This window comes from Myodes glareolus, chromosome 8 (genome assembly GCF_982192425.1).
Source record: "Myodes glareolus chromosome 8, mMyoGla1.1, whole genome shotgun sequence".
Taxonomy (NCBI): Eukaryota; Metazoa; Chordata; class Mammalia; order Rodentia; family Cricetidae; genus Myodes; species Myodes glareolus.
In genome coordinates this window covers 31,252,183-31,279,083 of record NC_142033.1, presented here as the reverse complement: position 1 = coordinate 31,279,083, position 26,901 = coordinate 31,252,183, and the positions used below count along the sequence as shown (strand labels likewise).

Here is a 26,901-nt window from a genome sequence, read left to right as displayed (position 1 = left end):
TGCATTGGGAAGATCATGTGATTAGTACTGTTGTCCTAGTATTTGAGAATCTTGAAGAATGTGGAACACTCTTATAGGATTATCTATAAGAACATGAGACTATAATAAAGTTACCACCTGTGTAAGAATGTGTGGCACTGTAAATAGGTAAGGCTGTCACCTGCATAGGAGCATTCAACACAGGATTAGATGAGTTGCTGTCTGTAGTAGATGTGACAGTGACGAGAAAGTTACCACCTGTGTATCAGGTGCCACACAGTAACAGGGTGCTGCCACCAGTATATGATGCCAAGTGAAGTCCAAAGGAGGGAACAGAGGGTCTAGTATCTCATCCCCTACATAACTATCCGTATTTGATGCTAGAAACCTGCCCCTTCAGCTATGGTCAAAAGTAGTGGAAAGTGGATCTTTTATGGCCATCTCTAACTTCACACTCACACACAGCACTTAAAAAGAGGAGTACCCGCCAGGCAGTGGTGGCACACGCCTTTAATCCCAGCACTCGGAAGGCAAACAGAGCTCTGTGAGTTTGAGGCCAGTCTACAAGAGCTAGTTACAGGACAGGCTCCAGAGAAACCCTGCCTTGAGAAAACAAACGAACAAAAATACCCGAGAGCGTCATTCACTGAAGCCACGTTGTTGCAGTGGCTGCCTCCTTCCTTCTGTGCATGCGTATGCGCATGCGTACGTGCCTGTTAGTGTTTGCACTGAGGATCAAAGCGCTCTACCCCTCAACTCCATCTCCAGCTATTGGCTCCTATTAAGACAAGTCTCAATAATGTATGTAGCCCAGGCTGCCCTCAGACTTGTGTTCTTCCACCTCTGTATCCACGCCTACCTCTGAAGCCAAATCTCCTTGAGTTCCTACAGTATGTGGTCTTTTTCTTTACTCCCTTTTTCCTTCTATGTTAAGTGACTAAGGCTTTAATAGCGTCAAATTGACGTTGCCTCTAAACTTTAAAGAATCTAAAGGGAGATTTATCAATATCACCAATACTTACCAAACAGGAAGAAAGAGACTTGAAGAGAAACCACTGACCAGAGATGGGTTGAACTAAATCAAAGCATACATCCCCACCATTTGATAAGGCCAGGGTGTGATATTCTCGTGATTTGACTGGCTGAAAGTACTGACTGGGCTTGAACCATTTTGACACCTCCAGAAAAAGGAAGTTCTAACAGCAAGAAGCCTAGGAATACTTCTTGGGTGGGTGGGAACAGTACTAAGAGACCAGCGGAATGGGGCTAAACCTGATCCGTGTCCATGCTGAACATGAGACCGTGCTAGGAAAGGTTGACCCAGTTTCTAAAAACCAACATGCCTCATTAAAGAACAAGTATTTGGGTGCAATATGGATTTTAAGTTCCTTGGAGATAGACAAAGGGAGGGAAAGAAACGAACAGGCTAAAATACAACCCCGTTTGAGACCAGTCTTGGCTACATAGCTAGATCCTATCTTAAAGCAGCCTCCTCCATCTTCAGGGTTCCTTGAATTCAGTTCTGACTTGGAACTGAAGCTGGAGTTTCAGCTTGGGTGATCTGATAACCCAGTGAGGGGAGAGGTTACCACGCTCAAGCTTTAAGGGGCTTGCTTCACAGTGCTCCTGGAATTTTAATGCACGTGCCAATCACCTAGGCATCTCATGAAAGTCCAAATTCAACCCAGTTAGTCTGAATAGGGCCAGAGATCATGTACTTCTAACAAGTTTCTTGGCAATGTCCATAACAACAGGAAGAAAGTTTAATAAGACACTCTAAGTAGAGGGGGAGATTTCAATAGCACACAGTTGTCAGGGATAGTTAAAAATAAAGTCACAATTATTGAGTATTGGGCAATTAAAAACTGTGAAGTTTCTGCCCTATTAAATCATTCAATATAGTGAAGAATATTACATATCAGTTTTCCCACAGACTGACAAATACCTATATGCTACTGAAAAGACAAATGTGTTTATGATGTGGTAAAGGCTTATAATATAAGCATGAGTCTGCTAGAAGAATGTGTGTGTACATGCTATGGAAGGGAGAGGCTGGAATCACACACAATCGTCCTGTTCTAATACATTACAAATGTTAGTCTTCAGAACTGTGTCTGGGTAAAAACCCTTATTACTGGATGGATCAGAGTTAAGAAGGAAAATAAAATTTTTATCTTTTTATTATTTTATTTTATTAAAAAGAAGACAAACTATCTTTTTTCATTTTACATACCAATCTCAGTTTTCACTCCTTCCCCTCCTCCCATTCTCTCCACCTTCCTCCCCCACCCCCATCCACTCCTCGGAGAGAGTAAGGCATATTGTTTTGGGGAAGGTCCAAGGCCCTCCCTGCTATATCTAGACTGAGCAAGGTATCCATCCAAAGAGAAAAGGTTCACAAAAAGCCAGTACAAACAGTAGGGATAAATCCTGGTGCCACTATCAGTGGCTCCACAGTCTGCCCCAGCCATACAACTATCACCCACATTCAGAGGGCCTAGTTTGGTCCTATGCTGGTTCCTTCCCTGTCCGACTGGAGTTGGTGAGCTCCCATTAGCTCAGGTAGACTGTTCCAGTGGGTGTCCCCATCATGGTCTTGACATTTTTGCTCATATTCTCACTCCTCTCATACTTCAACTGGACTTTGGGAGCTCAGCTTCTACCTCTGCTTCCATCAGTTGCTAGATGAAGATTCTATAGTGACATTTAAGATAGTCATCAATCTGACTACAGGGCAAGGCCAGTTCGGGCACCCTCTCCACTACTGCTTAGGGTCTTAGCTAGGGACATTCTTGTGGATTCCTGGGAATTTTTCTAGAGTCAGGTTTCTTGCTAGTCCCATAATGGCTCCCTCAATCAAGATATCTCTTTCCTTGCTTTCCATCTCTGTCCTTCACCCATCTCAACTATCTCGTTCCTTCAAGTTCTCCTCCCCCCTCCCCTTCTCCCTTCTTCCTCCCCTTCTGCTCTCCCATCTCCCACCTACATGTTCCCAATTTTGTCAGGAGATCTTGTCTAATTACCCTTCCCAGAGAGATCTATATATTTTTCTCTTAGGGTTCTTCTTGTTACTTAGCTTCTCTAGGGTCGTGGCTTGTTATCCTTTGCTTGACAGCTAGTATCCACTTATGAGTGAGTACATACCATGTTCATCTTTCTGGGTCTGGGTTACCTCACTTAGGATGTTTTATTCTAGTTTCATCCATTTGCATGCAAATTTCTGAACCTGATAGAAGAGAAAGTGGGAAGTAGCCAACAATGCATGAGCACAGGAGACCACTTCCTAAATATAACACCAATAGCACAGACACTCAGAGCAAAAATAAATAAATGAGACCTCCTGAAAATAAGAAGCTTCTGTAAAGCAAAGAACACAGTCATTAAGACAAAAAGGCAGTCTACTGAATGAGAAAAGATCTTCACCAACCTCACATCAGACAAAGGACTAATCTCCAAAAATATATAAAGAACTCAAGAAATTAGACATCAAAATTTCAAATAATCCAATTTAAAAATGGAGTACAAATCTAAACAGAGAATTCTCAACAGAAGAATCTCAAATGGTTGAAAGACACTTAAGGAAATGTTCAACATCCTTAGCCATCAGGGATGCAAATCAAAATGACTCATACCAGTCAAAATGGCTAAGATCAAAAACAACAATAATAGCTTATGCTGAAGAAGATGTGTAGTAAGGGAACACTCCTTCATTGCTGGTGGGAATGCAAACTTGTATAATCACTATGAAAATCAGTATGGTGGTTTCTCAGAAAATTGGAAATCAACCTACCTCAGGATCCAGCAATACCACTCTTGAGCATATAACCAAAAGATGCTCAATCATACTACAAGGAGACTTGTTCAACTATGTTCATAGCAACATTATGTGTAACATCCAAAACCTGGAAACAACCTAGATTCCCCTCAACTGAAGAATGGACAAATAAAATGTGGTACATTTACTCAATGGAGTACTATTCAGTAGTAAAAAAACAAAAACTCAACGTGAACCTTAGGTTTTGCATGCAAAAAGTTTACCTTTTATTTTAGCTAATTTTAACTGTTAATTTCTACACTAAAAAAGAATGAACAGCTACTATTTAAAAGAAAGAAAGAAAGAGGGATAGAGGAACAGTTTAGTGGTTAAGATCACTGGCTGCTCTTTCAAAGGACTTGGGTTCAGTTTTCACCACCAACATGGCAACTCACTGTAAGTCCAATTCCAGGGGATTTGATACCCTTTCTGGCCTCTCTGAGCACCAGGCATGGGTGATGTGCAGAGTAAAGTGCAGGCAAAATACCAACAGAGATAAAAAACAAATAAAATTTAAAAGGAAAAGACAACATTGTGGAGATGCTTTCCACGTGGTTCCCTGGAAGGGGAACTGATGCTCATGCACTGTGACTCTGTGATGGTATGATAGTACCCAAGATTGAGGTATCCTGAACAAGAAATAATCCATCCATTTCTTAAGGAGTTCAGAAATTAAATGACTATAACTAGGTAGCCATTTCTTTGATAAGATTTTCCTAGAAAATAGACTCTAAAATGTACCAGCTTAAGAGTCTGTAGAGGTGGCTCTCAGGTAAACTTCAAACGTGAACCTTAGTCCAGGTACTCAGTACCCACATTAAAGCAATGCAGTATTGGGAAGCAGAATGCATGAACCCAAGGATGAGGACAAGGGAGTGCGCTCCCTGCTCAGCCAGTCCTGCTTTGCTGTGAGGGCCCCTATCACAGAAATTAGGGAGGAGAACCGTTAAGGAAGATACCCAAAATCTACCTCTGACCTTCCCATGCACATTCGTAGGCATGTACACCTATACATACATGGATACATAAATACAAAATGCATTAATTTTATTTATAAAGTTAAATTTATTTTCTTCCATGGGTCTTTTTGGAAGTGATTATGCAATACAAAAGACTTACGGTATTTGCTGGTTTTGTTCAACAGGCGTCAGAAAAAAGTAAGTCACAGAAAAATACTAAGGAGTAAAAGGTCCTGTTTTCAAGAGACAATATTCTTAAACACCTGAAAACTTTTCAATTGACATGTAGGCTCTAATTCTTACATAAAAATGAAAATAAGGTCTATACATTTTTATCTGATTATAAAGTCAATAGAAAATAAAACATTCAATATATATACGTTGAAGTTATTTATTAACTAGTTCTACTTGGCATCATTATCACTGTTGGAGCTGTCACTGTCATAAATGGAAATGTTTCGAATTGAAGACACCATCATATCTGCAATGCCTTTTTTGGGGTTTTCTTCCAAGTCAGTCTGTATTGCGCCAACTTCTGACAGTTTCCATTCAAGTTCTACAATAGATAAAAACCCATCATCAAACTGGATAAAAATCTTGGGGAAATGGAGATAAATCTCTCATCTACATGAAACAGAAGTTGACTTTGCTAAAAATTACCATGGAAATTGAGGCTGGTGAGAGGGCTCACCAGACAAAGGTGCTCACAACCAAGTCTGCCAGACAACACAAGATTGATCCCTGAGACCCACACGAGGGAAGGATTGACTTCTAATGTTATCCTGTGACCACGTGCACACTATTGCATGCTGTTACACACACACACACACACACACCATGCACACTGTGGCATGCCAGTACACACACATACACACTAATCACACTATGCCATGCCAGTATACATGCTCAACTTGCACACTATGGCATGCCAGTACACACACAGACACACACACACACATACACTATGTAATTATTGCGTTCCAGTACACACACACACACACACATAGATACACACACCAATCACACTATGCCATGACAGTATACACACACATACACACAACATACACACTCTGGCATGCCATTATGCATACACACATAGACACCCACACACAAACAATAGACCAAATGTAAAAATTAATAGTGTGGAAGTGAAGATCATCTTAACCTCAATGATAAAGTGTTACACTATCAGAATTACATTGGGTAAAGTTATCCTTAACAGAGGAAATGGGTAAAATGTTCATCTTAAAATGACTAAAAATAAGAAGATCAAAAGTGTATACCAAGAAGCTAATAAGTCAGATGTGGTGCTTTGTGCTGTAATCCTAGCATCTGGGAAGCTGAAACAGAACTGTCACAAATTCCACCCAAATAAGAGATATAATAAAAGATCTTGGTAAAAATAGGAAGACAAAAGCAATGGAGATTACCAGGAAAATCAAAATTGGATCTTTGGAGCATGTGGTGGCCCACAAAGGGAATGGCACAATTAGGAGGGACAGCCTTGTTGGAGGAAGTGCGTCACTGTGGAGGCGGGCTTTGAGGTCTTCTTTGCTCAAGCTTCCCTTTTCCCCTTTCCCATTTCCTGTTGCCTACAGTTCAAAATGTGGGAGTCTCCACTTTAGCACCATATCTGCCTGCATGCCACCATTTTGATAATGGACTGAACCCCTGCAAATGTAAAGCCAGCTCATTAGATGTTTTTCTTTATAGAGCTGCAGTGACCGTGGTGTCTCTTCACAGCAACAGAAACCTTAACTAAGGACAGTCAGTAGCTGAGGGCTGGGCAGAAATGCTTACAAGATAAGCAAGAAGTCAAGTAACAAGGAACGTATTTGGGTCATAACCAAACTGACAAGATCCCATTATTCCTTGGGGATCGGACGGACATGCACAAAGTAAAATCCCTAACTAAACAAATCTCTGGTACAGGGTGAATAACTGAGTAGTTCATAAAGATTAAAACTCGGTATTTAAAAAATAGCGGACTATTGGGAAGAGACATACATCAAAATACCTGAAAATAATTTAGACTGTTAATGGGAGAACTTTCTAAAAAAAAATATATGTTACTAAAACATAACACTAAACTTCAGTGTTCTATTAATACAGTGATAAAAAACACAGCGGAGACCTCAGAAATAAATTGGTGCATGTAAAAATTACAGCAGAGACCAGTGCTGAAAGGGTCAAAGAGAACATGGGAGCCTTGAACACCGTCGGGAAGAGTGTGATGTGGTATAACAGCTATAAAAAACTGTATGGCGATTCCTAAAATAACTTATGAATTACTGTATGCTCTGGCAACTGCAGTTCTGGGTGTTGGCAGACGGATGGAGACAGGAACTGCAGCAGGTGTCTGCACACTCACTTTCTTGGTAGCAGCATTTATTACAGATCAAAGACAGAAGAACCCTGACTGTCCATCTAGCCTCAAAAAGGAAGGAAGTTGCAAGGCGGGACGCACGTATCTATGCTTCTGCGGCCAGGGATGCTGAAGCAGGAGGACTACAAGTTCAAGGCCAGCTGGGCAAGATCCCATCTCAAAAAGAAATGTGTAGAATAAGATAAGGAAAATGACTAAGATTGTAAAAGTTCATATTTTACATACTTGGTAGTTTAAAAATAAGTTTAAAAACAGTGGGAAATGAAGTTTCAGTAAATGGCAGTAGGGCAACAGATAAAACTTAGATCCCTTCTTTATTCATTACAATGTTATTTAAGACCTAAGCAAAAATAAAATAAAAATAATCTATTTTTAAAGGGAAGCATTGTAAATATAATTTTAAAAGATTAGTAAATTTTAAAAAAGATTAGTAAGTTTAACTCTGCTAATATAATTTTTGCCTGACAATTAAAATGAAACTAGACCCAGGTATGCATACCTAGAGCCTCAGCTACTTGAGATGCGAAAGGAAGATTATTTGAGCCTAAGAGTTTGAAGCCAGACTCTGTATCAAGAAAAAAAGAAAGCAGCAGTGTTGGCCTGGAAGTGCAGCCCAGTGGTGGAGAGCTGGCTCCATCACAGATAATACATGTACTCAGAGAAAGGAAATTTGAAGTGGTGAGCTGCCAAGAACCTGTGTGCAATGCCATTGAAGCAGTGGACAGAACTTCACAGACTTCTGCAATCCACTGAAAGAACACACTGAAAAATGAGCAAAGCAAAGGGAAGACACCGAATGACCAACATCTACGAAAGAATGCCAATCCCACTGGCCCTCCAGATTTAAAGAGTGACAGGGTATTCTGTAGTGACACCATAGACGAGGGTAGAGCGCTCGTCTAGTGTGCATAAGGCCCTGCCCTGGGCTCAACTCCCAATATTGCCAAACCCAGAAAGACAACATTAAAATCACAGCAGCAAAACAATTCTAAGAGCTAATAGAGATGTGGGTAATGAGAGCTCTCTCACAGGGCTGATAAGAGGAGAAATCAACAGCATCATTGGTAGAGCCTTAGTTTATTTTCCTGTTGCTGTGATAAAAAACACTCTGGCAAATGAAACTTAAGGGAGAAAGGGTCTATTCGCTCACAGTTCCAAGTTATAGTCCATTATGTCTGCAGTCAGGGGAGAGCAGTGAATACATGCGTACAAGCTCAGTGGACTTTCTCCACTCCTACTGCAGCACCCTCTGCCTAGGGAGTGGTACTACCCACAGTACATGGGGCTCCCCACCTTACTCAACATGATAAAGGTAATTCCCCCTTAGACAGCCCAAAGTCCACCTCTCGGGTGATTCTAACTTTTATCAAGTTGACAACATCACAGGTACCTTCCTAGTGGAGTTAAAAAGTGGAAAAGACAAAGAGATTTTTCACAAATGGCACAAGGATGACAGAAAAATTGTCATTAGAAAATGGCAATCAGCTCACTTTCTCTCAGAAAGAAAGTGACAAGCACATAAATTAAGGGGTATTTAATGAAAGATTGATAATATTTAAAGTTATTAAATCAGATATAAAAGGAAGAAATTTGGAAAATTATTGTTAAGCTTAAAAAACAAGGTTGAGGATGCTATACTGCAATTTACTGAATAGTTTCAATTTTAAATACAATCATTCCTTACATTTCTCTGTGTGTGCACGCACTAAAATCCATATATGTATGCTCACATACACATTATGGCTAAAGTACAAGTAAATGACCCAGTCCCTCAAAACATAAATATAGAATAGCCATATGACCTAGCAATATAATTCTGGATTTATTATTTGTAGAGATGATTTGTACATCCATGTTTCCACAGCATCATTCATAACAATCAAAAGGCAAAAGCAATGTAAGTGTTGACTGAAGAAGGAAGTATGCCTGCAGTGTGGCCTGTTAGACACTGTTCAGACTTCAGAAAGGAAACCAAAGGATGAGTTTTGATAATGTAATGCTGAGTGATATCAGGCACAATGAGAAAAGAAAAATGTATTATCCTACTTCATGATGTGTCTAAAATCATCAATTTCATAAAGACAGAAAACATCTTGGTGGCTTCCAGAGGTGGCAGAGAGGGTAATGGAAGGTTGCTGTCTAATGGGTCCAGAGTTTCACCATACGAGATGGTAAGAGCTGTGGATAAGGATGCAGGCTACAGCAACACCGCAATGTGAATATCAGTGTCACTGGACCGCATAATCTAACGCGATGATGCTAAAGAATCTCAGCTTCACAAAACAGAGGCTTAATCAGTCCAGGAACACACGGTAGGATAAATGGAAACGAGGAGAACCTTAGGAACAGGGTTTGGACTGGAAGGTAAAGGTAGAGACTACAGGAGACAGTGTGAGCACAAAGCTCTGTCCGGGGTCTCCGGTGACTAAGCCCAGTCCGACTAAGGCAGGCACCACCCAGGGCTGAGAAACAGAGGTGAGGAAGCAGACTGGATTCTGAACGAGATGGTTTGCATTTTAAAAGTTATTTTACACAGACGCATTAAGAATTTTAGGCAAAAAGTATTATGATATTCTAAGCATGCTGACAGGAAACCTGATCTGGCGGTATTTTAAAAGGGAACTGAATGGGGGCTGGAGAGAGACAGATCCCAGTCCCACGTGGCAGATCATGAGTTCCTGTAACTCCGGTTCCAGGGGATGCAGCACCTGTTCCTGGCTTCCAGGTGCACCAGACACGCACATTGGCACAGGGACACACACACACACACACACACACACACACACACATACACACAGATAAACACACACATGCTAAAATAATTTTCAAAAACTTAAAAAGAGAAGAAAATTAAGGAAGAAATTTTGTTTCAAAAAAATAAACTTTCATACTTGTTCCTCTGGAGAGCTTTTTAGTTGTTACTTTATAAACATTAAAAAATAACATCATTACCTTCTAGCTTGAGATTTATCCCTCCACATTCTATAATTCCAATGAATTTTCCTTCTATCTGGCCATTTTTATAAACGAAAATTGTTGGTAAACAGTTGTCATGGTAGTGTTCAATGCAGCTATTCACGATGGCTTTAAGGAATTTAGTTTCTGGGAACTTTCTTGCTAGGAGGCTAAGATGCTGGTTAACCAACAAGCACATGGGGACGCTAAAAAAGAGAGTGTATAAAAGAAGGTATTCAGAGTATTTCAAATGTGGATTGTTCCCCTTAGTCTAGTAAAGTAAAGGAATATCTATGGCAAAATTTACGCATATTTGTACCCTAGGAATGATGCTGGTACCCTGGGAATTTACATCCTAATTTAAGTGAACTACATTCTACTTAGCATTTCTTTAATCACTTAGCATCCTAGGTGGAAGAAATAGGAACAGAAACAAAAAACAGGTGTGTCTAGGTAATGTGGGGCAGTCCTGAGCTGAAGTAAAGAGACCCAACTCTTTCAGTCCAATTACACAGGTGCTCACATGCAGAGTGTGTTATCTCAGACTTCTTTGGCTTTCTTGTCCCTAAGAAACTTCACCCACAGTCTTCCACATCCCGGATCCCAGTATCCAGAATTATTTCTCATCTAAGATTTGAAGCTGATTGAAATCAGAATCCCAAACTTCCCATTCTTCCTGCTCCATTCGTCGCCGAAGTCCCGCCCCCGCCCCCCGACCCCCCCCCCCCCCCACTCTCCCATCCTTCCCTTCCTCCTAGTCTCCCACTCTGAGCTCAGCATGTGAGCTCAGGGCTGACTTCCGGCCACCCTACACCCACACACCTCCACTTTTCCCCACACCTCTTGGTTTTATTCCGTTTCTCTCTCCTGTGTTATCACTTTCCCTTTTCCAAAGAATTTCTCCGCTTTACATAAACATATTAAAGCTCAAAATCTTGTTTTTTTTTAAAAGAATATCTCATAACTTCACATCTCTTTCTAATAACCATTTTCTTTCCTTGTAGTCATAACCAAGATGAAAAGGTGCGTGTGTGTGTGTGTGTGTGTGTGTGTGTGTGTGTGTGTGTGAGAGAGAGAGAGAGAGAGAGAGAGAGAGAGAGAGAGAGAGAAACTGACAACAAAAGCTGCCCTCTTGCATTTCTGTTGCCTCTGTTCTTGGGATGCTCTCTTTTGGTTTCTGTGATGCCATGTTCTGTTAACTTCCTTTTGACCTCTCTGACTTCCCTCTTTTGTCTCCATGTTAAATTTAAAGCAGCTAGTAGATTTCATTTCTCTTCTTTATCCAACTCCATGTCCAAAAGGAGGAAAACAAACTGATATTTTTTTGATATTTCTTAAATTGACCTACATCAAAAATCTCTCTACAATGTCTAGTTAGTATCAAGTCATATCAACTCTACCTCCTTTTTAAATTGCAATCTCCACTCTTTGGCCATCACTTCACTGGCTCCTTATCTGAGCTACATTAAGTTACCATAAATCTGTTCCCAGATTTGTTACTCATATCTATCCTTGGCCCTACTTACAAAGGGAACACAACATGGAAGTGTCATCATAGTTACCTCATGGAAGGATCATCATAGTTACCTCATGGAAGGATCATCATAGTTACCTCATGGAAGGATCATCATAGTTACCTCATGGAACTGTCATTATAGAACCCTCAGGAAGGTTGTGATATACCCCTCATGGAAGGGTCATCATAAAACCCTCATGGAAATAAGTCAGATTGTCCACATTGCCCAAGCTCAGGAAACTCCAGTGGTTCCTCCTCACTGGCATAGAATCCGAACTCCTTCATGTCCTTCCAGAAGGTCTTCATAATGCAGACACCGCTTTCCTGTCCAGCGTAGTAGTCTGCCTGACACTACATCACACTGTATGACTGAGGCAGATCTAATACTCCAAACTCCGGAAGTATTGTGATACTTTGGACTTCTGAACCTTTGTTTATATTGCACAGTTCATCTACAATACCTCACTCAAGTCTGTCTACTTTCCCAACCTAAGAAACTTTTTCTTTTCTTTTCTAAGCCAACGCCAGGATGAGAACTGTCTGTGTAGTGATTTCCTCAGGGCTGAAACATTTCCCCCTGGAGGGAGGGAAGCTGGAGAACCACAAGACTCAGGAAGCTAAGGAAATTTGGGGGGCCAGGAAACCATCAAGATTTAGAAAGATTTACAAGATTTAGAAAACCCACAGTTTTCTAAGCCTACAAGATCCTGGGAACGGAGCTCCGCTGGTGCTTGTCTAACATGCATGAAGTCCTGGGCTGGGTCCCCAACACATCATAAAACTCATGGGATGGTGCACAGTTATTTCAGAATGTTGGGTGTGGGAGAAGGATCGGTAGTTCAAGGCCATCCTTGGCTGAGTTTGAGGTCAGCTTAGTGGGGTGTTGGGGGGATAAATAGGAGGTTTAGTTACCAGTCACCTCTTTTCTAACAAATGTTGCATTCTTCAGATTGGAAATGAAAATATTTTAGTATACTTAATTTAATCCCTAAAGATAAAAATTCTATAATGTATTCATGCGTAATATGTGTTCCTTTCTTTTAAATACTCCTCATTGTAGGCATCACAGACCCTAAAGCTAGGAGCGTTTTTAAAGCATCATGGCACCAACAGTCTGAAATACTGTGGTAATAATTACCTTGATCTGTACAGATGAATTACAACCCACAAATCTTTTTCTGCATTTGTAACTTCATTCACATACTGATTTCCAGAAATTTCTCTCAATTCCCCAAATTTTTGTTTCTTCTTAAGTGCTTTCCATTCCTGTAACCGTTTTTCTCTAATTGAAAAAAAATGTTAGATAAGTATTATATTCTTTTATTTATTATGTATTTATTTATTATTTATCTCTCTGTGTCTCTCAGTCTGTTTCTCTTTCTGTCTCATCTCTCTGTCTCTGTCTCTTACTCTCTGTATGTGCGTGTCTATGAGTTTATTTGTTCCAGGTGCTTGCATGTGCCTAAGGAGACCAAAAGGCTTTGGATTCCCTGGCAGTGGAGTTCCAGGCAGTTGTGAGCCATTTGATGGGGGGATCTGGGAACTGAACACTTTAGCATATGCATATATGCACGCGTGTGCCTGTGTGCATATGAACAAGGGTATATGTGCATACCTGTGTATGCTATTGCACATGTGTGGAGATCAGAGAACATCTTGTAGGAGTTGATTCTCCCCTTCCAGCAGGTGGGTTCCAGGGGACAAATTCAGGTCATGGGGCTTGGCAGAAGGCACCTCTACCCACTGAGTCATCTCAGTGGTCCTCATTTCCTGCATTCTTGATGTTCTGGCATCTAGAACATTGCTAATCCTCTAAGGAATACTCATTTCAGAACTGGTTGGTTCTGAGAAAGAACAAACACTCGCCAAACAGCACATTCTTCAGATGCAAGGCAGCCAACTCTGAAAGCACATCCTTGGTCATTTTTATTTGCTCTTAGTTTCTGAGGCAGGATTAGCTCTGTCCCTGAGATTGGTCTCACACTCCTGGGCTCAGACTGTCCTCCCAGCTCAGCTCCCAAGTGTCTGGGGCTTTGGGCATGCACCACCACGCCTGGTTTCAATCATCTTTTTTCCTGTGGTTGTTATTTTTTTCTTACAAGGCTCCCTGCCCTAGTCATCCCAGAACCTGGTACCAGATAACTAACAACAGATCTAACCCAGAGCCCACCAAAATGATTCAAACTAGCCAATCATAAGCCTCTTTACCCCACCTTGCATGTTCTTTCGTACAGAAACCACAGCAAGACTGTGTCAAAGATTTTTCCCTTGCTGCTTTTGATCCTGACCTATTCAGGTGCTTCCCTCTGTGGGACCATGTGTCAGGTTATGCCCCTGCCCCTGCCCCTGCCCCTGCCCCTGCCCCTGCCCCTGCCCCTGCCCCTGCCCCTGAGAATGGTAACTGTTCAAGGGCACCCACCTCCTGATCATACTTGTAGCAATGTCAACAAAAACTCCTGCGCACACTTTGGAACACATTGGCCTCTTTTCATACGTGAAGCATGCCAGATGAAGACTCACTTTACGTAACAATGGAGTCAAACACAATGGAATCCAAAGAGAATAATAATGCAGAGCTAGGTCTACCACTAGGCACCTTCTTAGTGGTACAACTATCAGCTTCTCTCTTCCCACTCATTTTCCCTCCCTAGTTCACTGGAAAGGTTAGCACGGGATAATCCTGCCACCAGGAAGACTCTGTTGAGTGGCCTGCAGCTTTCTCTTAGCAATCAAATCAACTGTGACTCTGTACATAGACAGAAAACCCTCCAGCTATTTTAAGCAGAAAGGAACTTAATCTGGGAAATTAAGTGCTTTGCAGACTTTCTGAAAAGGCGGAAAGAGCAGGCTCTAGGCTGAGCCACCAGGAATGACTCCCAGAACAACACTGCAAAACTGGTCTGCCAAGGCATCTTTGCCGCAATCCAGAAACTGGGGAATCTGGATTCCAGTTGTTGGCCCACATATTACATTACTCTGAGACCCAGAGAGGCACAATAACAACCGCTGGCACTAGGAACCAGTCTCCCTAGCAACAATCTGAGGATGAGAAAGTGCTGCCAGAACAATGGCTCCAGAATTATGACGCAAATTCTAGGCTCAGACCACTTAAGTGAATGCTTTAGGCTATTTTTTTAACCACTGTTTTAAAGCTCCATTAATACAGCTTTGAACCCAAATATTCTGTGAGTGTGTTAGCAGAACCTGAAACGCATTTGCTATCCTTATTGCAATGGAGTTTGGGGGAAAAAGTAGCTTTAGCTCCTACCTTCTGTGTCACCGTAACACGCGTCCAGAGAAAGGAACGCATATTAAGGAAGACAGTCTAGTGTATGTGCCACAAAAACAGACTGCAGATACATTCAGGGTGACGTTTAGATTTTCTTTTCCCTTTTAGCTACAGGGTTCAATTCACTTGCTATTTCATACCTGGTTACCTACCAGATGGCATTTTTGTCTCTAATTTCATGAATAAGATATTTTTCACTTCTTTATCTTAACCCGAGGCTTTGCTAGAACCTAATTATCATTATAGATTCCTCGTTGGTGACTTGCAGGAAAATCACATTTGCCGGCTTCCTTGTGAGAGTAGATGTTAACAGAGAGAGGTGAGAGTGGTGCATCCATCTCCAGCTCTCAGTCCTAAAGTGTCCTGTGCTGTCTTCCACACAGATCCCTGACTCACGTGGGAGGAGGTTCAGGATCCTAAGGTGATCTGGTCCTAAAGTACCCAGGTCACAGTCACTGCCTGAGAAAGAGCTGCCCGGGGGAGTATAGGAGATGGAGCAAAACGTTAAGGGACCATTACCATGATACAATTCAAAACACTTTCAAAATTTATTTTTATTTTATTTATGTGTATGGGTCTTCTGCCTGCATGTTTATCTGTATACCACTTGCATTCCTGGTCCTCATGGAAGACCATGGAAGACAAAAGAAGGGTCAGCTCCCCTGAAACTGGAGAGGGTTGTGGGCCTCCATGTGCAGGCTAGGAAACCAGATCCTCTGGAAGATCAGTCAGTGTTCTTAACCACTGAGCAACCTCTCCAGCACCACTGAACTTTTTGATTGGCACAAATAAATACTGTATCTATTTGCAGTTACCTCCTACTTGTTCATTCCAAGATCTGGCATCTAGCAGTCTGTTCTACTTATACAGCCTTTTCTGATTTATTTCTTTCTCTGATGGTATTTTCAAAGTTCATATATTTGGTATTCAGAGTAGCTACAATGCCCAAGGCAACTTGTGGAAGGAAGAGTTTAGATAATCTCCGAATGGCTTATGGTTCCAGAGAGACAAGAGTCCATCATGCTGCATAAGTGTGGCGGCAGATAGGCACGGCAGCCAGAGCAAGAAGTTGAGAGACCACACCCTCAACTGCAAGCATAACGGCAGAGAGAGCAAACTGGAAGCAGGGCAAGGCCATGAACTCTCAAAGCCACCCCACGGTGAGTGATGTAGTCCTCCCCACGGTGATGTGGTCCTCCCCACGGTAATGTAGTTCTCCCTGTGTGAGTGACATAGTCCACCCCACGGTGAGTGATGTAGTCCTCCCCATGCTGATGTAGTCCTTCCCACGGTGAGTGATGTAGTCCTCCCCATGGTGAGTGATATAGTCTTCCCCAATGGTGAGTGATGTAGTCCTCCCACTGAGGCTGTACTACTTCTCCAAACATTACTGCCAAATGGAGACCAAACGTTCAAATATTCAAGCCCATGAGAGAAAAAAAAATCCTACAACTTTCATATTACAAGTGCAACACTCCAGGAGAATCGAAAAGAAAATGGATTAAAATGAAGACCATACTGGAGGGTTTCACAAATCCAAGCAACCAAAAGAATGAATCAGAAAATTGAACAGTAGGACTATTGCTACTATTAACCCAGAAGCACAGATTTAAAAAAAAAAAGTGCAGAAAGTGAACAAGGACTAAAGGGCCTACAGATCACTGTCCAGCAGCTCAACATAGCATTTTGGGAGCCCAAAAGCAGCAGATACAAGAAAAGAGAACATTTATAGAATTAATGATCGATGTAAATTAAAGACACAATATATCAGATACACTTCAAATAGGACAAACCCAAAGATACCCACATTACAACACAGCAGAGTTAAATTGTCAAAAGACAAAGGCAGAATCTTGAAAGAGCGAGAGAAAATCAAGTTATGGCATAAAACAGGTTCTTAGTGAGATTTAACAAGCCAGTTTCTCAAGTAGCAATCCCACAGTAACACAATACTGTACCTATATATTTCAATAGCTTTTATGTCTTCTTCATCAAATTCGTCCTCAGCTTCTTTCAACTGTGCAAGGGTCATCTTCTCATACGGTTTAACTAAAACAAAAATTCAGATCATCTAATGGTCTGAACATGATTTCTACTTTATAGTCAACTTCTAGAAAACAAAATAAACAAACAAAAAATCGATAACCCTAACAGCTTAGGTAATAGAAATCAACAATATCTTTAACAAACTTGTAGCAAACAGCTAAAACATGGTTACATGTTACAAAAATTGTAATATTAGCATTTTTGATCTCCTCAAAGTTCATAGAACTGACAGGACACTTGCAAGCAAAGATTGGAAAATTAAATAGAACCCATAAATTTAGGTTTTCTCCAAGTACATGGAAATATTAATGAATAAGATCCTATATTGAATGAACAAAAGAGAAGGTAATTTCAAAGTAGAGGCATATGATAAAAGAAATCTCACTGTGTCTTATACATATATTTCAGCACTTTTATTAACTGGCATGTGCTTTTCAACACACAAATCAAACATTTTAGGTGGCACTTTCCTAATTTTGAGAGGACAGGTAGAGTTTATATTAAACAATGTCTAGTCCCCTCTCCTGTGTCACGAAGTGCATTTTTACCGCCTTCACTGCATTACCCCCTCCATGCAGCCCACCAAATGCACACTGTACCCATTGCCTCCTTCTGTAAGCGTAGCACCATCTCTTCAATTTCATCTTTTGGTTCTTCTTTTGGAGGAAGAATGCCAAAATTTCTTAATATTTCATTCCATTCTGTATCTTCATTTGGATCCTACACACAAAAGACAATCTAATAGATTTTACACTGTAAAAAGTGCTGATAAAATTGAACGAGGGGTGGCATGTCCAAATACAAAGCTGTCTATGGACTTTACAGCTAAGGTTTGAAGAACAAACCTACTTCTCCCACCAAGAGTGGGACTGCATATTTGAATTAACAGGACACATCTATCCTCAGTATTATAGAGAGGTTTATAAGAAGATCAACTTAGGGGCTGATCAGAAGGCTTATCAGATAAAAACAAGCTACATAAAGATGAATCACAGAGAATCTGGATTATGTATATTATTGCGTTTTCTTTGAATTTTTGACTGTGAAAGAGCTACATACAGAGAGACATTTCATTGTATAGGCTGCGAAGCTAAAGCAGCATGTATATTATAAAGGTATCGACTTCAGAATTTGTGTCTAAGGACATATTGCTTTGGAAAAGAGGTTCTTCTGTTGTTCCCACAGAGGATGAGAACCTGTGGATTCACTCCAGGCTAATGTGGTTTGATGCACCAAGATCCCCTGAAAGGTCGCCATGAACACCCCAAAACATTACTTTGCCCAATAAACAGCAGAAAAAAGTTTGGACAGAATTATTCCCATGTTCCCAAATATTGTCTATAAATGTTTGTTTACATTTAAAGGGGGAGTGCTATAGAGATTTGCATTGGTATAGATCTTATTTATTGATACAAATTTAAGGTCAATTTTGCTATATGTATATTTCTGCTCTTGATTAAGGTATTGTTTGTGCAGCTCATTTTAAAATGTAATGTATAATTAAGAAATATAGGTTAATAGATAATCATCTATAATAGTCAAGATTGTAGTCATGTTAGTTAGATTTTCTAGATGTATAGAGATATATTTCAGATAGATAGGTATTCTTTAAGTATTTCAGAGATTTTCAAAGTATGTCATTTTAAAAGTTTAAGAACTTAAGACTTTTCATGACAGTGAGATACATCTGCTCCAGGCAGCACCAAGCTACTTCAAGAGGATGATGGGCATTGAAGAGGCTCCTCATGGAATCGGTTGACCATTTGGCAAGAAACTGCTATTGCCTAGACTGCTTGACAAACTGCCAGTGAACTGGACATGCAGGACCTGCAGAGAAATGACTGCTAAGCTTGCCTAAAGGTGAGATGATCCTTCGTGGTTCCTGCTTCATGAAAGAGTCTGCATGACAGTTTGCAGGACACAGAAAAATGTGGCACTGAGATACTGTAGGCTGAAGATGGATGCCTTAATGGTACAAAAGAACTTTGGGTGACTGTCCAGGCAGTGAGATTTCTCTGTCAATTCTAGAATTTTGAAAGTTGCTTACAAATCATTTTCTCCTTACTTAGGTAATATTATATCCTTCTGGAGTTTTTGATGGAGTTGAAGAATAGTTTTCCTTAGTTATGATAAAACACAAAGTAAATATAAATATTATAACTGTAATTCTTGCTTGATACCTGTTTTGTTATATGTAATTTTACTATGTTAAAGTCAAAGCCTTCCTTTTTGTTTAAACAGAAAAGGGGAAATGGTGTGGGAGGTCCTTCTGTCTATGTATTGCTTTGATTGGTTAATGAATAAAGAACTGCTTTGAGTCTATGGCAAGGGCAGAACAGAACTAGGTGGAAAAAGCTAGGCTGTATGCTGGGAGAAAGAAGGACTGAGTCAGGGAGAAGTCATGTAGCCCTGCTGGAGACAGACACTGGAACTTTAGCTGCTAAGCCACAGCCATGTGGCAATACACAGATTAATAGAAATGGGTTAAATTAATATGTAAGAGTTAGCCAATGAGAAGTGTAGTAGGTGGAGTGGGCCATGTCCCGCCGCCTGGCTAGCTTAACCCCCAAAATAACCACATAGAAATTGTATTAATTAAATCACTGCCTGGCCCATTATTTCTAGCTTCTTCTTGGCTAACTCTCACATCTTGATTTAACTGATTTTTAATAATCTGTATTTCACCACGAGGTCGTGACTTACCAGGAAAGATTCAGCATGTCTTACCTGGTGGTTGGCTCCATGGTGACTTTCTGTCTGCCCTTCTTCCCAGTATCTAGTTCTGTCTACTCTGCCTACCTAATTGCTGCCCTATCAACAGGTCAAGGCAGTTTCTTTATTCAACCAATGAAAGCACACAAATACAGAAGGACCTCCTATACCAAAGAAGCTTGAACTAATGGGCCAAGTAGTGATTTAAATAATACAGTTTCTGTGTGGTTATTTTGGGGGTAAGTGGCCAGGAACCAAACAAGCAGCTTCTCCCTCCAACATAAAGGCACTGTCACACAAGCCTGGTGACCTGAGTCAGGATCCAGACCTTGCATAAAGGTAGAAAGAGAGAACTCACTGCATAGGGTTGCCCTCTGACCTCCACTGTGGTAATGTGCCCACCCACATCATGTACACAGTATAATACAACAATAATAAATAAATTCTAAAATTAATTAGACCATGGATGTAAAATATGAAGAAAGTAAACTTGAAAGTCACACAAAATATACTGATGACTATACAGTGAACCCACATTGCTTAATGTCCAAATGTGTGTTGTCTGTGTTCCAGACTATCAGGTGAACTGATTTCTATTTTGAGGTGTACAGATTCAAGAATTGTAAGATTTTGTCTACTGCTCCCCACCAGGTCTGCATCTCACTAGTCTTGTATGGGCTCACTGGGAGTTCTGCAGTTGTGGAATGGTATCTTTTAACAATTCTAGAAATTTGTAGCAAGTCGTTCTTTGGACCACCAGCTCCCCAATAATGATATGGAGGTTCCTTATTAAGTATGAGCATTTGACCGAAGCTTAGGCTTGTTCCTAACTAGCTCTTATACCTTAAATTAATCCATTCATCTTAATCTTTTTCTGCCAAGTGGCTCATTACCTTTCCTCAGCACTTTACATCCAATTTCCTTTGAGTCTCACTTGCAAATCCCTGCCTCTCAGGTTTTTCTTAGAGTTCCTATCTCTTCCCGGAAGTCCTGCCTATCCTCTCCTGCCTAGCTTTTGGCTGTTCAGCTCTTTATTAAACTAATCAAAAGGTACCTTAGACAGAGGAGGTAAAACAGATACATCTTCACAGTGTACAAAAAGATTATCCCACAGCAGAAAATTTCTCTCCAAATATTCCTCCACCCCTTCTTAATATTTTTTATTCCTATTTTACTGACATTAAAAATAAAAAGCTCATTCATCGATAATTTTAGTTTTCACAAGTTCTACTTGACTTTTTATGAGTTTTATTATTTTATTGCAAAAATGTTTTAGTTCAATGTCAAAAGCAATGATGCTTTTCTGACATGTTAGAAATTATTATTTATTAAATACCAGCTTAAAATTTCAGAAAATGGAGCTGAAGACACAGTTTAGCATTTAAGTACACTTGTTGCTCCTGCAGAGGACCTAGGTAAGGGTCCAAGCACCCACATGTTGGCTCACAACCATCTCTAACTCCAGTTGCAAAGGATTTAGTGTTCTATTCTGACTATCAGGGGCACTGGCATCCACACAGTGCACATACATACATGTTTTCTGTCCTAATTAGGTTTCTATTGATATGATAAGCATGAGGATCACAAGCAACTTGGGAAGGAAAGAATTTATTTCACCTTACAGTTTACAGTCCTACATGAGCTGGGAAATTAGTCATTCCCCAGTGTGTAACATTTCTTTTCTCCGTGGCTTTTCAAATTATCCATTTAGAGTTTTTCAGACACTAAAAATACAGAGAATAAATGACATGTATCAAGGTCCTATCAGTTTTTCTCAATTTCATAGTTTTTGAAGAAAATATTGTTTTTTTACCCATAATATGCGTATCTTTTGCCTCTCAGGATCATTTTTGCACGAATTTCTGATGGGCAATGCTTTCAATGAGTGCCATGTTTTTAATGAGTCTGGTGTTGGGGTCCATGACAGAAGAATGAGAGGCACCCAAGTTTCAATCCAGAGGACACAACCTGAGTAGAGCTTGTGGACCTACGCAGAGTGTGCTAAAGTCATTTTATCTTTTGGCTTCAAGATCGATTATTTTAATTTGTGTGTATGTGCCTTGTGAATCTATGTGCAGCATCTGCATGTGATGCTCACAGGCACAGAGCCATTAGATTCCCTGAAGCTGGAGTCACACGTGGTTGTGAGCCTCCTGATAGGCATTCTGGGAACCAAACCCAGAATGCTGTAGGTGGAAGAGCTGTAGGTGCTCTTAACCACTGAGCCATCTCTCCAGCCCCTTACTTTTTATTTTTTAATTGGAAGTTATTGTTTCTTTCATACAATATATTATGGTTATGGGTTCCTCTCCCTCAAATCCTTTCAGATTCCTCCAACCCATCCAATGTCACATCTTTAGAAAACAAATAAGCAAGCAACAAAACCAGAATTAAAAGTATGAGAAAAAGAAACAAATACACAAAAATAAAACCCATAAAAACTACAAAATCAGGAATCATAATATATCAGCAAAAGACCAATAAGGTTTTTTAGAAAGGCCTGAACAAAGCAATATGAGACAAAATCATCTCCAAAATTTCACTGAGTTTGTTTTGTGTTGATTATCCACTACTGGGAATAGGGCCTGCCTTTCAGTGTGTCTCATATACCCACTGAGACACCAATGGATTAGTTAGGGATGGGAGCTCCTCTTCTCAGCAATGGAACCCCTTCTGGCTTGGACCCATGCAGACCGTGTGCATGCTGCCACAGATTCTGTGCGTTCATATGTCCATCAGTCCTGCTGTGTCTGGAAGACACTATCTCCTTGGTATCTTCCATTACCTCTGGCTTTTATAATCTGTCCGTCTCCTCTTCCCAGAACCATGAAGGGATGGTTTGATGAAGACATTCTACTTAGTACTGAGTATTTCAAGGTCTCCCACTCTCTGCACATTGTCCAGTTCTGTGTCTCTGCGTTTGTTCCCATTGAGGCAAGAGGAAGCTTCTCTGATAATGACTGAGCAAGACACGGATCTATGAGTCTAGCAGAACGTTGTCAGGAGTCATTTTGCTGCTATGTTCCTTTAGCAGAACAACAGCTTTGGTTTTCCCCTAAGCCCATGCTGTCTATTCAGGTTTTTGACCACCATATATAGACAGACAGACAGACAGAGACTCACTCTACCACCTGAGCTGGCCTACCAGTCACCATGCCTGAATATCAGCATTTTTTACTTGGAAAAAATACATACTATGAAGACAACCATTTTGGGCATTTACAAACAAAGAGCAGAACCTAACGAAGCACAGTCATGCTGACGCACACCCAGCCTTATCATCCTTTCAGGGCTCTCCAGTGTTCTTACTCTTTTTGAGGCTACCTTGAGGACCCTTGAGATTTCACGTATAGTCTAAGGTGTATTTTTCTGTTCCTGCAAAAATAATTTCAAGAAATTGACAAAACAAATTGAATCTATAGATTTCTGGAAGTAGTATTGATCTTTTGACATCTGTGATCTAACAAGGATCCTGCAATTGGATTCCTGAAGAAGACAACATGATAGGAACAAAAGGGGGGAACCCAGGGAGCCCAAGGGCCAGAGAAAGACATCTCCCAGGAGAACAGCCACTGTGACTCAGACACACAACTGAGTCTACATGTCGATATTTATTTCTTAGCTTTTATATTATCTCGTAGCATTATGACAGGTGGGGCAGAGACAGATTGTGAATATATATCATTTCTATTTTATTCCAAGTTATTAACAAACTCATTACTCTTCTTTAACTAATTGTATACCTTTTCCTCTTAATGAAGGCAAGTATTTGTTTCCAAGCTTCAAACCCAGGAAACAGTCCGTGTCCCCATGCATAAATATGGGATATTTGGATATTTCCACTTTCTGTCGTCTCCAATACTTCCCAGCACTGTTTTATAGTTCTGTTCATGTAAGTCTTCGACTTCATTAGTTTAATCCTTTGTGTTCTATTTTTCTGATGTTATGATAAATGGAAGTTTTTTATTGTTAGTACATAGACATATCTTTGTAAAATTTTATGGTCTTCAACTACTTCCTGTAGACATTTTTGGAATACAATAAGCACAATTGTTTTCATAACTGGCTTCTGTCCATTCTAACACCGGAACTCTCTGCAGGTTGTTTCACTGGTTAGGATTGTGTCGCCCTTGTTCTTTGTGAGCTCTACACTGTTGCTTGGCTTCTGCTTGCTCTCTTGGAAATTTCACTGTGGCAATTTGTTAAGACCGAACACAAGAAAGTCTTCCTCTACAACAATGTTGTTGTGAATTCGTGGGAAAGCTGCCATGGGCCAAGACTGCCTGAGGGGCAGGTTGGATTCCTGACCACTAAGCACAAGGTGACCGTCCCTGAATTTCTCTAGGCAGTGGTCCTACTCTCCCTCCTGGTTGTCTCCCACCCTTGGGCACACCATACTCTTTAGTTCTTAGTCCCTGTGCAATTGTACCCAAGAACAAAATGCAAATTGTATCACTTTCATGCTAAAATTGGCTTTGGAGATTGAAAAACAGGGTGGGTGGGGGATTTACTGCTCCAACACACACCCGTCTGAGTTCGTAGCACGGAGGAACTTCTGGAATATAGTACAGACAAACAGACGGTTGTTAATATGTATTTTGCAATAGGGAATGAGGAAATACCAAACGGTGGTCTCAAACCCAAGTTTACTTACTATGTTCAGCTGAAACAGAGAAAGTTGCCAAGGAGGCGAGTTCTAGGGGAGGCTACAAAGCAGGGGCACTTGGTTCACACCTGTCTATGCCGGGATCCTCTTTACAGGTAACATCCCATTGTGAATTTGAATCAGCTTTCTGTTCTACACACACGAAAACTGATTCCTCAAGTTGGAGATTTCTTTTTGGATGTCAATTTCTCCTTCAAAAGAATGATTTCTCTGTTTTCAGAGCTTCTCTTGTATTTGCTGAAAATACTTCTCATGCCCGAGAGGTTTGGGGTGAAAACCTCTGGTCTCCTACCATCGTTTCTCCTGGTTTCCATTTTCCTAGCACGTCACCTCTCCGACACTCTCAGGGGTTCACTTGATTCTCTTAGAAGACATTCTAGAAGTTTCATCTGCAGTTCCCACTCCTGATGTTTCTATTTTTATTCAGTAGGAGAACTGGATTGTAATGTAGCCAGATGTTACTACCAGTTCTAGTAATTATATTTTTTCTTGAAATTTTGTTCTCAGTCTCTGTCTCTCTCTGTCTCTCAGCTGTGTGGATCACATGTCCCGTGACATACATGTGGAGTACATTATCTTTCTATGGGTCTTGGGATCTCTCTCAGGTCGTGAGCCCTGCATCACTGGGGTCAGCCAGCGAAGCGCTTTCATGCCCAGAGCCATATCACGCTTATAGAACACTCTCTGCACTTCACAGTCCCTTGGTGCTTTCTTTCCTTTAGCATTGCTAAACTTCTTAAAATAGATGACTGGAAAGAATAGGAATCGTAGCCAATTCTTGGCTGTTGCATTGGATATTTCTTTGGCTCGCTCTCTTGGGTTACCTACAAGTTGTGTGTTGTTGATTTCAAAGAACAGTCCTTATACACCGAACTGAATCTGACTTGAGTTTTTCTTGATAAACACTCTTCTCAAGAGACACAATAATATATTCTTATATAATCAGTCAAACTTCTCAATTGTTCTTATTTAACTCACCCAGGACTTCATTGCAATGCTACTTAATGTAAATGTTCGACTGTCCCTTCCCGTGACTTTGACAATTATGTATGAAATGGTATCTAACAGAAATAGGGGCCGCAATCTCTTTCCACAAATGGTATTAGTGTTTTGCCGTGGTGTGGTTACCTTTATTATTCTCTCAGATATGCTCTTATAGGACAGGTCCATGTTTAAAGTCTAAGAACTGGCTGTTGAATAAATCAGCGGAAAACAACAGTAAGGGCAAAGAGAGGTCAATGTGCTGCTGTTTTCTGTTGGTTTCACTTCAGTGGAATTCCTGAAAAGCCAATGCTGCAGAGCGGGACAGACAGACTGCAGAGCAGGACAGACAGACAGCAGAGTGGGACAGACAGACAGACTGCAGGGCGGGACAGACAGACTGCAGAGCGGGACAGACAGACCGCAGAGCCGGACAGACAGACTGCAGAGCGGGACAGACTGCAGAGACAGGCTAATGGTACAAATACACTTACTAACAACCGTCTAACGTGAAAGGATTTGATTACAGACAAATTATCCTTAAAATAGCTTAATAAATTGTATGTTCCACAAAACTGCCCAAAGTAAGTATGATAAACCAAGAAAATCCCAATGGACTTCACTGGGGAGCAAGTACAAGAAGGCTTTTTTACATCAGAAAGTGCGGATTTTTCTGAGAAAGGAGAAAAGGGAAGGAGCAAGGGAGGGAGGGAGAGAACAAAGGAGGATGCTCTTTAACTAAATTAAAATTTATTATAAAGAACTCGCAAATAAAAAAACCCACCACCTTGTGAAATTACCGAGACCCAAAGTCTTGAAATGTATAGCTATAATTTAACTTTCTCTATTTACAAATTTAAATCTCTCTCTCTCTCTCTCTCTCTCTCTCTCTCTCTCTCTCTCCCTCTCTCTCTCTCTCTCTCTCTCTCTCTCTGTGTGTGTGTGTGTGTGTGTGTGTGTGTGTGTGTGTGTGTGTGTGTGTATGTGTGAGAGAAGACAACCAGCAGGAGTTGGGTCTCACTTCCCACCGTGTGGATCCCAGGGATCGAACTCAGGTATTCAGGCTTGGCAGCAAGCACCTTAATCCACTGAGCCATCTTACAGGCCAATGGGTGCACTCCCCTACCTCCTTTTAAAAGTAAGTAAACAGAGGACAGTTAAACTGAATCCACTTGGGCCAATGCTACTCCTTAATTCAAAAATATCACAGCATTTGGATTTCCAGGACTCGGAGGTAAAAGGCAATACTGAAAATTGAGTGTCTCCTTCAGCCTCACATGGGAGTCATGAATATTGAAAACTGGAGTTCTCTTAAAACTAGACAGGAGATGCACAAAACAGCACTTAATAGAACGTAACCCCGGGATGGCCCACACCACTCCATTCACGCCCCTCAGCTTGGAACTAGCCGGCTTATTCCACTCAGGACTCCAAGGTCACCCACAGACCTGACCCTCACCTGCATGATGTTCTTTTATGCCCCTCACTAGGGCTCAAGGTCTCGGACTTCCTCCAGACTGGCATAGGTAGCCAGTCAGCTCTGGCTAGCAGTTTCTAACGCCCTAGGGTCGGGGCGAGAGTAACAGAACCTACTGCGC

The 26,901-nt window shown here is 40.9% G+C and overlaps 1 protein-coding gene across 2 annotated transcripts; it reads right to left on the bottom strand.

Annotated features, from left to right (window-relative positions):
• Nucleotides 1–5,129: 5,129 nt before the first annotated feature.
• Nucleotides 5,130–26,901, bottom strand: Pdcl2 (phosducin like 2). 2 transcript variants are annotated; one of them, XM_048415329.2, is made up of 6 exons: nucleotides 26,763–26,898; nucleotides 17,544–17,664; nucleotides 16,857–16,947; nucleotides 12,748–12,891; nucleotides 10,091–10,299; nucleotides 5,130–5,308 (listed from the first exon to the last, which is right to left on the bottom strand). In XM_048415329.2, the coding sequence occupies exons 1-6, from the start codon at nucleotides 26,766–26,768 to the stop codon at nucleotides 5,157–5,159; spliced, it is 723 nt and encodes a 240-aa protein (XP_048271286.2). In that variant the 5' UTR covers nucleotides 26,769–26,898; the 3' UTR covers nucleotides 5,130–5,156. The 2 variants fall into 2 exon arrangements, with proteins under 2 accessions (XP_048271286.2, XP_085547890.1); XM_085691764.1 differs by lacking the exon at nucleotides 12,748–12,891 and having other exon boundaries at nucleotides 26,763–26,901.